Genomic DNA, 12,590 nt, shown 5'->3' on the forward strand with positions numbered 1-12,590 from the left:
CTCTCTCTCCCTGAGCCAGAGCCATGGCGCCGGACCCCCAGCCCAGGCACCACCCGTCAAGGGGGCCTTGTCCTGGAGTCCCGCTCCTGCTCCTTGCAGGTTCCCCACTCCGGCCTGGAGACCCTGGATCTACCCCCGCGTGCGGCCAGCTTCGATGTCCCTTACAGGGTGGAAGAGGCAGGGTCGGACACAGGCTCAGGGTCTGTGAGCCCCTGTAGTATGCAGAGGAGACGAGGTGGCATCGTGGATCAGAGAGATGTGATCAGGGCCCACGAGTCGCACAAGATGCAGAGCACACCACAGGCCCGCAGGAAAGACTGGGAGTAAGTACACAGGATGGAGGGGTTCTCTCTTCACATCTCTGTCCTGTGTCAAGATGAAAAGAAACAGGGGGAAAGAAATGTACAGAATGTATCCAGGGATAGAATGTATACAATAACTTACAGGAACGCACAGAATAATCAGCCAACCTCGTTGGTTGAAGTGTGGCAGATTCTCATGTTATGCTGTGATAACAAGACAGAATTGCCAAAGTGGTCAATGTGCTCACCTCATCTGGCTGCAAGTTTATTGGGCTGTACAGTGTCCCTTCAGACCTGTCTGACTGGCTGTACAAATCTCTAGGTTGAATCTGATGCTGTGTTACAATATTATTGGTGGTTGGGTTCTATCTACTGTATTTGTTGCTTGCTTGTGGAACTTTGAGCTCTGGAGCTCTGATTACCTCCTTAGCATCACTCAACTGTGGAGTGCCACTCCATCACGGTAACCCCACCCCCACTCTCCCCCCACATCCCCCAGCACATCTTCTTTATCATGCAGTACATACAGCACATTCTGGTATATACTGTGTTCTCTGGTTGTAATTCTCTCTTTGTCTCTGTCTCTCTAATGCTTTCTCTCTCTCTCTCTCTCTCTCTCTCTCTCTCTCTCATGCTTCCTCTCTTTCAATTTCTCTCATTCTCTTTCATTCTCTCTTTTCCACGCTCTCTCTCTCACTCTGTCATACACACTTACGTAATTACTCTTTTGTATCCCTACTACACTCGCACACTCTCTCTCACTTCGCATCCCCCCACCGCCCCCTCACTCATTCATCATATACAGCCAAACATAATTGGGAGACTTGTTTATTTATGGTTGCAACCCAATGTTCCAATGTGCAACATTCAACGCAATGGGTCAACTCAGTCTTGCATTATGGTATCTATCAGGTTCGGAATCATTTTAAAAAATCAGTCTGGGAATCACTGTGAATTCACCTCAACAACAGTTTATACATGTCAATATTATATTCACTTTTGAACTCTTAGAGTTATTCCCACGCATTCCCCCTTAATCCCACCTCTAGTGTTTGTGCAGTATAATGTCTGTCAGGAAGGCCAGACATTAGGGTTTATCTTAGTGTAGTGTGCATATCTGACCATTAGAGGATGCCACAGAATCAAACAAAGCATACCGTGGAAAATCAAATAGATAGTGGCGATGATCATGGAAAGAGAAGTTCTTGTTCTTCCCAGATGTACATAAAAGAGTTTGGGTATTTGCTAAATATGAATGGTGGCTGTTGTAAATATTCACAATTAACATCCAAAGAGCAGTAGAGATGATTAATTCAAAGTATAAAATATACAAAAAAGTATCTTACAAAAGGCAACAAATAACTTTTAATGAAATAAGAGCGTGTGTCTGAAGATGACACATTTTTGAAGTGACATCTATTATCTATACTGTAGAGGATAAGGATTACTGTAGGAGACATAAACAACATGTAACATGATCAGAATGCAACGTTGATTGAGAGGATGGGGTGTGGTGTACAGTTAGGTTATTAATAATATGTCTGTTTATATAAGCTTCAGTTATTGGAAGGACCAGATCGACATAACTCAGGAATAGAGAGTGTCTGTTGCTAGGTAACGGAGATAAAGAAAAACGCTAAAGCCACTCCAATCAGCGTTGGTCGGGGTGAAATCCTCTGTCGACAATTACATAAACGCTCTTCTGAGTTCTGCCGATAAGTACACCCATTAATGTTTTAACTCGTGGTGCATGTCAGCTGCATACATTTCTCCCCCTTCCAAAGGAATATGTTTCAAAAGGACTGTGCTTATTTATGAGAATGTCCTCCTCCTGAGTGTTGTGAAGAGATAAATATATCATGAGTTTTTCCTCCATGTCTAGAGACACAAGAAATGGCACCGGAAATGCTCTTCTACTCTTTGTATGTCCAACACAGAAAGTCCTTCTGAAACACATAATAGTGGAGATGTAGTGCAGATTTGGATCACACATACTACATCCCGTTCCCCCACCAGTACAGACTGTAGGTCATTCTGTTGTTCCTGATGATGTTAACCATGCTAACCCTTCTGATGCTTTGTATTATGAAGTGACATCTGAAGGCATGAGGATGATGATGATGATGAGCTGAACTAATGATGAATGCATGATTAAGCTATCAACACTGGATAGTAATCACTTCCAAGTGGACTCAATCTAGGAAACAAACTGTGTGAATCAATGTATTTCTTTGTGCAACTTTGATGGTTAGATATTGGAATAGTTGTTGAATTCAACCGTATGTATCCTATTAAATTACTAGATGGGCTATTTCATAAATCTTCAAAGTTCCAGAATGGGCTGGAAATGGCAGCTACGTATATTGATCAGGGAGAAATCGAAACCAATCTAATTGGAATGAATGGCAGTAGAGGTATAATCCTTATTTTACTTATGCAGGAAAATAAAAGTAAGATGTGAAATATATCAGACATTGTCTAATATAATTATTGCCAACCTAAAATATTGTTATATAATTATAAATACAGTTTATATGGCTTTATTCAAATTTTCTGTAAAATTGCCTCTAAAATATATGTAAACAGTCCATAATTGTCTTAATGTTTGTTTTCTTGGAAAAATGTGAGTGCTATTATATGATACAATATCAGTACTTGTTGCGTTTACAACTTGTCTAAGTTCTATCATCAGCTGATTTCAGCCTGTGTATGGCTGTGTATTGACTGCATTGTTTGAATGGGATGTTGGCATATTGGCAGTTACTTAAAACATTTAAAAACAGTTACTTAAAACAATCATTCCTCTAAGACTGTCTGGCTAGCTAGCTAACAAACATACAGTGCAGATACATTCTTCAAATTCATTACTTTGCACAATAATCTTATCACAGCACTGGCAAACCATGGTTTACCAACTGCCTGACCAAAATGGCTGACCTTTAGCCCATCATAAGAAGGTTAATGTCCATTCTAGTATTCTAATTCTATGCTTTCAACATATGAGCAGCGCTCATAGTCATTCATTTAACTTATTTTACCGGAGTGAAATATTATTTGAAGGCGGTATTGACCCCTCGGTTTATCTAGAGGGACTGAAACCTTGACATAGTTGAGTTGAGCTGAGTTGCCCTGAGCTGAGTTGCCCTGAGCTGAGTTGCCCTGAGCTGAGTTGCCCTGGGCTGAGTTGCCCTGAGCTGAGTTGCCCTGAGCTGAGTTGCCCTGGGCTGAGTTGCCCTGAGCTGAGTTGCCCTGAGCTGAGTTGCCCTGGGCTGAGTTGCCCTGAGCTGAGTTGCCCTGAGCTGATTTGCCCTGGGGGAGAAAGCAATTTCTGTAGGAAGTCGTTGCTCTATTGTGCAACATGGCTTTTGTTGGCGAAATGAAAAGAACATAGCAGAAATTCAAGAGAGCTGTGTCGCTATGGAAACAACTGCTAAGAGAGAGAAAACGAATTTCATGTTCATAGAAATGGACAAATATTTTAGGCCCACCTCTTAGGGTCTTTTCTGGTGCTTTATGTAATGGATGTTTAAGCAAAAATGTCTACATATGACTTTATGTACTGTAGTACTATTGTCTCTCTCTTTCTATTTTCTATTTCTCAGTTTTTCTCTCACTCCCCCACCTCCCCCCTCCTTCTAAAGTATCTACACATATACCCATAGAGATAGAGGGAGGGATGGGGATGGGGGTTGGGATGAAGTGGTGGTCATTTTTAAGACCCATTACCACATATCCCTCCATCCCCATTGGGAAGGAAAGAACAGTGGCAGATGGAATGAGAGAGCCCCGTGTTGCCAAATTAGGTCTCCATCACACTCTGAATTAGTGTGAAAGCCCCTGCTTTCTTCTCCTCTCTCTCCCACATAAAGGGGGGCAGCTCCTCAAGATCTATTTCATGATCTATTTTTATTTCAGACATTATATTCCAATATTAGCACAATGACCTGGATTGGTTAAATGTTTTTAATATTAGCCTGCAAGTCTGTCTTCATTAATAAACATACTGTATCTCAATGCTCTCACTGTGTAGCTTAAAGCTAATATATAACATTTAAGGTGGACACATGGAAATCTGTTCATAACACCAGAGGAAACTTAAATTGGCCAATAAGTTATTATCAGACTTCTTTATGTGATAAGGTTTACCTTTCAATTGGGGAGGTTTTCAGTAGTTTTCTTGGTTCCAATAAGTTCTCTTTGTCTCAAGTCTTTGTTTTAGTGTTATGATGGTGGCTCTACATAAACACAGTCTATGCTGATAGTGTGTTCACTAACGCAAGGACTGTGACCTAGTGGTATCAAGGACATATTTGTGTGGGCAGATTGTTTGTCACCTTATTTTCTAGCTGTATTTTACTATTTACTGTATTTTACTATAATGCTAACACTTCGGATCACTAATGTGTTCCTTTACTTTCAAAGGTGATTTTACCCCCCTCTAACCCCACCCCCTTAGGAATTCTGGTTCTTGTTTTAAATGTAGAACTTACAAGGGAATGTGAATGGTGTGGATAATGGAGATAGAATGCATAGATAGTGTCCATATGTATTTTTGGAAACTGGCAATTTTGACAAAATGTCAGTGTTCAACACTGAAATATATATTGCCATGGAAACGGAAATATGATTTCTATCTCATGACAATTCTCATTCAGATGTACAGTATGTTGAAAACTGCTATAGGCTACTGAAAGACGTGGGAGGGGTTGCGCAAGTGTGCGGGAGCTCGCGCTCACTCTGCTTGGTGGTCATTTGGAGGCAGGTAAACACATTGAAAGATAATCGTTCGCGGATCAAACCAGTATTCTAGCGCCAAATGTTTCTCTCTGCAGAAACAATTACATGTATCATTGTTAAACGGATAAAATATTTCGAAAATGTTTTAGACGATACAAATTGGTCGCTTCGGAAAGTTACCAAGATCTATTTTGACTGGATGAGAGGAGATGCGTAAAGTTTTTGGAGACGAGGATACATGTCCCGTGGACTCCATTGTCTAACGAAGATCAACTGGGTTTAGGCTAAATATGCATTCTATAGTGTACGTTACTGAATGTATATGTTTTTAGAAAGTTTTAAGTGAAAAGTCGGTGAATGTTGTTCCTGTTCCGAGTTTATCCAGTGATGCGTTTATGTTGAAACTTGCCTGGAGCGTGACTGACCATTACCGTTCACTCGCCCGGACAGATGGGATGATCTAGATGGAAATATTTTACAATCCGTGTAATCGAATCGTTATACATTATTAGTATGAAAACTCAACAGGAAATGTACATTTTGTAGTTCACTTCAGCATGGAATGACATTGCATGTAACTTTTTTTGGGGGGGGGGGGGGGGGGGGCTCTTTGACCTCATCAGGTCGGCTGTCAGTGGATATTTTATTACTCTACCAACAAATTTGCTTTTTAATTTGTTTTGATATCCAAGGCAACAGCATATAGCAAGTTTTATCCTCGTTTTTCCCTCCATAGAATGGCTCGGTTTGGAGATGACGTTCAGATGACGATGGATTCCCGAGACTCCGGGGACCCGGAGCGCGGGGAGGACGGCGGGGACACGGCTTCAGGTACAGGGTCAGGGACGCTAAAGCAAACCAAAGCGGCGAGGGCGCGCACCATGGCTCTCTACAACCCTATACCCCACCGGCAGAACTGCCTCACTGTCAACAGGTCGCTCTTCATATTCGCAGAGGACAATTTAATTCGGAAAACCGCCAAGAGGATCATAGAATGGCCATATCCTTCCGTATACTATACATACTCACTCACACGTTATCACAGCACTCAAGATTTGTTTAGTGTTGTCCGTCCATTGTCAAAAAGTATTGCTAACTGCTACTTTGACTGTAGTGCATATCAGCACAATGGACAGCGCCCGTATCTATATTATAATGGCTGTCCTCAGTCGTCACGTTTAATTGAGTTCTTCAGATTTGATTGGACTGTTGTAGTAGTCCTTCAGTTTGTTCTTCTTTTTTATTTTCTTCATTTTTTTAGGTACATTTGTCTATTAGTCAGAAATACACGTTTTTGTTGTTGCCTTTTTATATGCTAAATCTATCAATATCCACCAAAGACCACAGAGAGCTGAGTTGTGTCATGCTTATACTTACGGTATAATGCCTATACTAATACTTTATTATGCTCTACAGATAATGCATTGATTCCATAATGCAATACACTGCTCGTTAGAGATGTATCATCATACTCAAACATTGTGCCACTCTGCTGCTTCCTGTTATTTAACCACCATCCCAGTTGTTGTGTGGGTGTACAACCAGAGTGGTCAAGACAAGCTGAACAAAGATGGTTGGAGGTATTTTTTGTATATTTTATAAATATATATATTTTTACCTTTATTTTGACAGGGAGTCATACTGAGTGTGAGTGTGAGACTGTCTTTAGTTTTCTGCACTTGATTGAGCTTGTGTGACGCAATCCAACTAATAGAAAAGTCCCAAAAGTGCAAGTCCCGCCCACCTGGCACTTCCATGCAGGTTCAATCAAACTTATTTTAAAGAAAACAATACTTTTTGAACCCAGGTCTAGTTGTTGGCGGTGAATATTAATTCAAGTGGCTGTGAATGACTAATGGGAGTCAAGGCTCTGGAGAGTATTCTTTATTGAGGAGTATTATTTTGTTGTGGAGTATTATTTTGTTGTGGAGTATTATTTTCTTATTTAGATGGGCTATTTTTAACTAGTTTGAGTCGTGCCGACATGATGTAGACTCATCAATGTGATTCACAGTAGCTCCCAGAGGCCCCCGCCACAGCCCTCCTCAGTGAGTTAATGACACCATTTTCACTCAAGGCTAGAAATTAATAATGAAGGAGAAAGTGTCTCATGTGGAGCCTCTTACGATAGCCAAGACAAACACAGTCTCTCACACACACACACACACACACACACACACACACACACACACACACACACACACACACACACACACACACACACACACACACACACACACACACACACACACACACACACATTAACAGAGTGATGCAGCAGCAAAGCTGTGGGTATCACAGTTTACATACAACAGGTCCCTCGAAGTGTTGCCCTGTGGGAAAGAGGCTCTCAGGCCAAAGTGACTTTTGAACACACCCAGATAAATGTTACTGTAAAAGGTTGTTGCCATGGATACTACATTAGCTCTGACTGCTTTGATGCCAGTCTCTATTTGAACCATTCCATTGTCCATCCATCCGTCATCTGATAATCCATCCATACAATTCCAATTTAACTGTAACTACCAACATCCATAGCCATTCTGTATAACCTGAGTATAGCAAACATTAGGAACACCTTCCCAATATTGAGTTGCAATGTTTTGTATACTCAGTGTATATATAATAGTTTCCATTCCAATATAATCAGCATTGTCATTATCATTGGTTTGTCACGATTGTCTTGAACTGTATATAATAATGTAAAAAAGCTCTGTCCTTAACCTTGTGGCCCTTACACCGTTTGAGTGGGTGATCCTGGCGACCATCACGGCCAACTGCATCGTCCTGGCCCTGGAGCAACACCTTCCTGGGGAGGACAAGACCCCCATGGCCAAAAGACTGGTGAGACCACAGGCCTTGATCAGTTAATATTAGGCTTTTAGGCTGCATCTCAAATGGTACCCTACCCACTATATAGTGTTGTAACTTAAATGGGTTACAGTTTATTCATAGCCAGACAGACTTATTTATTATTACAGTTTACAAGTGAGGTCTATGTATTTTATTGCAATACATATGACAGAACTATTTACAGCTTTCTGCTGTATTGGTTGAAAACTGCAAGTACCATAATGTCTTGAGGCAGTAAGTGAGAACAAGATGTTTTGTACATTCTGAAGTGGTCAAATATAACATGGACGATTCAATTCACTCAAAGAACCTTTCATCGCATAACTAAAAAGGTACAGTTGAAGTTGCAAGTTTGCATACACTTTTGTTGGAGTCATTAATGTTTTTCAACCACTCCACAAATTTCGTATTAACTAACTATAGTTTTGTCAAGTCGGTTAGGACAATTACTTTGTGAATGTCACAAGTAGTTTTTCCAACGATTGTTTACAGACAGATTATTTCACTTATAATTCACTGTATCACAATTCCAGTGGGTCAGTTTACATACACTGAGTTGTCTGTGCCTTTAAACAGCTTGGAAAATTCCAGAAAATTATGTCATGGCTTTAGAAGCTTCTGATAGGCTAATTGACATAATTTGAGTCAATTGGAGGTGTACCTGTGGATGTATTTCAAGGCCTACCTTCAAACTCAGTCCCTCTTTGCTTGACATCATGGGAAAATCAAAAGAAATCAGCCAAGACCTCAGAAAAAAATTGTAGACCTCCACAAGTCTGGTTCATCCTTGGGAGCAATTTCCAAATGCCTGAAGGTAACACGTTCATCTGTACAAACAATAGTACATAAGTATAAACAGCAGGGGACCACGCAGCCGTCATACCGCTCAGGAAGGAGACACGTTCTGTCTCCTAGAGCTGAATGTACTTTGGTGCGAAAAGTGCAAATCAATCCCAGAACAACAACAAATGACCTTGTGAAGATGCTGGAGGAAACAGGTACAAAGGTATCTGTAGCCACAGTAAAACGAGTCCTATATCGACATAACCTGAAAGGCCGCTCAGCAAGGAAGAAGCCACTGCTCCAAAACCCCCATAAAAAAAGCCAGACTACGGTTTGCAGCTGCACATGGGGACAAAGATCGTACTTTTTGGAGAAATATCCACTGGTTTATGAAACAAAAATAGAACTCTTTGGCCAGAATGACCATCATTATGTTTGGAGGAAAAAGGGGGAGGCTTGCAAGCCGAAGAACACCATCCCAACCGTGATTTACGGGGGTGGCAGCATCATGTTGTGGGGGTGCTTTGAGGCATGAGGGACTGATTCACTTCACAAAATAGATGGCATCAGGAAAATTATGTGGATATATTGAAGCAACATCTCAAGACATCAGTCAGGAAGTTAAAGCTTGGTCGCAAATGGGTCTTCCAAATGGACAATGACCCCAAGCATACAGTCGTGGCCAAAGATTTTGAGAGTGACACAAATATTAATTTTCACAAAGTCTGCTGCCTCAGTTTGTATGGTGGCAATTTGCATATACTCCAGAATGTTATGAAGAGTAATCAGATGAATTGCAATTAATTGCAAAGTCCCTCTTTACCATGCAAATGAACTGAATCCCCAAAAAACAATCCCCCAAAAATGATCTCCAGCCCTGCCACAAAAGGACCAGCTTAACATCATGTCAGTGATTCTCTCGTTAACACAGGTGTGAGTGTTGACGAGGACAAGGCTGGAGATCACTCTGTCATGCTGATTGAGTTCCAATAACAGACTGGACGCTTCAAAAGGAGGGTGGTGCTTGGAATCATTGTTCTTCCTCTGTCAATCATGGTTACTTGCAAGGAAACACATGCAGTCATCCTTGCTTTGCACAAAATGGGCTTCATAGGCAAGGATATTGCTGCCAGTAAGATTGCACCTAAATCAACAAATTTATCGGATCATCAAGAACATCAAGGAGAGCAGTTCAATTGTTGTGAAGAAGGCTTCAGGGCGCCCAAGAAAGTCCAGCAAGCACCAGGACCATCTCCTAAAGTTGATTCAGCTGTGGGATTGGGGGACACCACTACAGAGCTTGCTCGGAAATGGCCGCAAGCAGGTGTGAGTGCATCTGCACGCACAGTGAGGCGAAGACCTTTGGAGGATAGCCTGGTAACGAGAAGGGCAGCAAAGAAACCACTTCTCTCCAGGAAAAACATTGGGGGACAGACTGATATTCTGAAAAAGGTACAGGGATTGGACTGCCTCGGACTGGGGTTTCTCTAATTGTTTGGGGAATACGGAAAAATACTTGTCCGGAGAAGACAAGGTGATTGCTACCATCAGTCCTTTGTCATGTCAACAGTAAAGCATCCTGAGACCATTCATGTGTGGGGTTGCTTCTCAGCCAAGGGAGTGGGCTCACTCACAATTTTGCCTAAGAACACAGCCATGAATAAAGAATGGTAACAACACATCCTCCGAGAGCAACTTCTCCCAACCATCCAGGAACAGTTTGCTGACGAACAACGCCTTTTCCAGCATGATGGAGCACCTTGCCGTAAGGCAGAAGTGATAACTAAGTGGCTCGGGGAACAAAACATTGATATTTTGGGTCCATGGACAGGAAACTCCCCAGACCTTAATCCCATTGAGAACTTGTGGTCAATCCTCAAGAGGTGGTTGGACAAACAAAACACCACAAATTCTGACGAAATCCAAGCATTGATTATGCAAGAATGGGCTGCCATCAGTCAGGATGTGTCCCAGAAGTTAATTGACAGCATGCCAGGGTGGATTGCAGAGGTCTTGAAAAAGAAGGGTCAACACTGCAAATATTGACTCTTTGCATCAACTTCATGTAATTGTCAATAAAGCCTTTGACACTTATGAAATGCTTGTAATTATACTTCAGTATTCCATAGTACCATCTGACAAAGAAATCTAAAGACACTGAAGCAGCAAACTTTGTGAAAATTAATATGTGTCATTCTCAAAACTTTTGGCCACGACTGTACTTCCAAAGTTGTGGCAAATTGGGTTAAGGATATCAAAGTCAAGGTATTAGAGTGGCCATCACAAAGCCCTGACCTCAATCCTATAGAAAATGTGTGGGAAGAACTGAAAAAGCGTGTGCGTGCAAGGAGGCTGTCACGCTCGCTATCCTCACACTCCCTGTCATAAATCGACCAAGGCGCAGCGTGCATGTAGTTCCACATCTTTTAATGAAAGTGAAACAGAAACAATCAAAAAACAAACAGGTAAACAGCAAAGAACGTGACCCAACCGAGGTGCACACAAACACACACGGAGAAATAATTACCCACAACACACAGGTGGGAACAGGCTACCTAAGTATGGTTCTCAATCAGAGACAACGATAGACAGCTGCCTCTGAGAACCACGGCCTGCCAAACACATAGAAATAGAAAATCATAGAACATGGAACATAGACTGCCCACCCAAGTCACACCCTGACCAAACCATAATAGAGACGTAAAACGCTCTCTACGGTCAGGGCGTGACAGTACCACCATCCCCCCCACCCCCCCCCCCACCCCCCCCCCCACCAAAGGTGTGGCCGCAAAACCTGAACCTATAGGGGAGGGTCTGGGTGGGCATTTCTCCGCAGTGCCGGCTCTGGGGCCCTCGCCGCCGACCCCGGACTGGGGACCCTCGTAGCGGGCCCCGGACAGGAGCGAGACTCTGGCAGCTCCGGACAGGAGGGAGACTCTGGCAGCTCCGGACAGGAGGGAGACTCTGGCAGCTCCGGACAGGAGGGAGACTCTGGCAGCTCCGGACAGGAGGGAGGCACAGGACTCACCGGGCTGGGGAGACATCCAGGAGGCCTCTTCCGAGGCCGAGGCACCGGATACACTGGGCCGTGGAGGCGCACTGGTGGTCTCGAGCGCAGCGCTGGCCCCACCCATTCTGGCTGGATGCCAGCTTCCACCCGGCAAATGCGGGACGCTGGCACCGAGCACACCGGCCTGTGAATGCTCCGCCTCGACACCGTGAGCATCACCCCATAGCACGGGGCCTGACCAGTCCCATGCTCTCCACGGTAAGCACAGGGAGTTGGCTCAGGTCTCCAACCTGACTCTGCCACACTCCCCGTGTGCCTTCACCCAAAAAGGTTTTGGAGCTGCCTATTAGGCTTCAGTGACCGGGTCTTGTCCTCTACCATTCTCTCCTCCCCGGTCTAACTCTTCCTCCAGGTTGGCGCACGCTGCTTCGTCTTCTTGTGGTGGGTAATTCTGTCACGCTCGCTATCCTCAAACTCCCTGTCATAAATCGACCAAGGCGCAGCGTGCATGTAGTTCCACATCTTTTAATGAAAGTGAAACCGAAACAACCAAAAAACAAACAGGTAAACAGCATAGAACGTGACCCAACCGAGGTGCACACAAACACACACGGAGAAATAATTACCCACAACACACAGGTGGGAACATGCTACCTAAGTATGGTTCTCAATCAGAGACAACGATTTACAGCCGCCTCTGAGAACCACACCCGGCCAAACACATAGAAATAGAAAATCATAGAACATGGAACATAGACTGCCCACCCAAATCACACCCTGACCAAACCAAAATAGAGACATAAAACACTCTCCGGTCAGGGCGTGACAGAGGCCTACAAACCTGACTCAGTTACACCAGCTCTGTCAGGAGGAATGGGCCAAAATTTACCCAACTTATTGTGGGA

The 12,590-nt window shown here is 43.2% G+C and overlaps 1 protein-coding gene across 1 annotated transcript in view; it reads left to right on the top strand.

Moving 5' to 3' along the window:
* The first annotated feature begins 204 nt into the window (after positions 1 to 204).
* Positions 205 to 12,590, top strand: part of LOC135512715 (voltage-dependent R-type calcium channel subunit alpha-1E-like) — a 73,151-nt gene continuing 60,765 nt past the window's right edge. Inside the window, exons 1-3 of the mRNA XM_064935027.1 lie at positions 205 to 323; positions 5,776 to 6,039; positions 7,778 to 7,883. Of these exons, the coding sequence (XP_064791099.1) occupies positions 220 to 323; positions 5,776 to 6,039; positions 7,778 to 7,883 (474 nt within the window). The 5' untranslated portion in view covers positions 205 to 219. The remainder of the gene's footprint in view (positions 324 to 5,775; positions 6,040 to 7,777; positions 7,884 to 12,590) is intronic.

The sequence above is a fragment of the Oncorhynchus masou genome, chromosome 3 (assembly GCF_036934945.1).
Source record: "Oncorhynchus masou masou isolate Uvic2021 chromosome 3, UVic_Omas_1.1, whole genome shotgun sequence".
Lineage (NCBI taxonomy): Eukaryota > Metazoa > Chordata > Actinopteri > Salmoniformes > Salmonidae > Oncorhynchus > Oncorhynchus masou.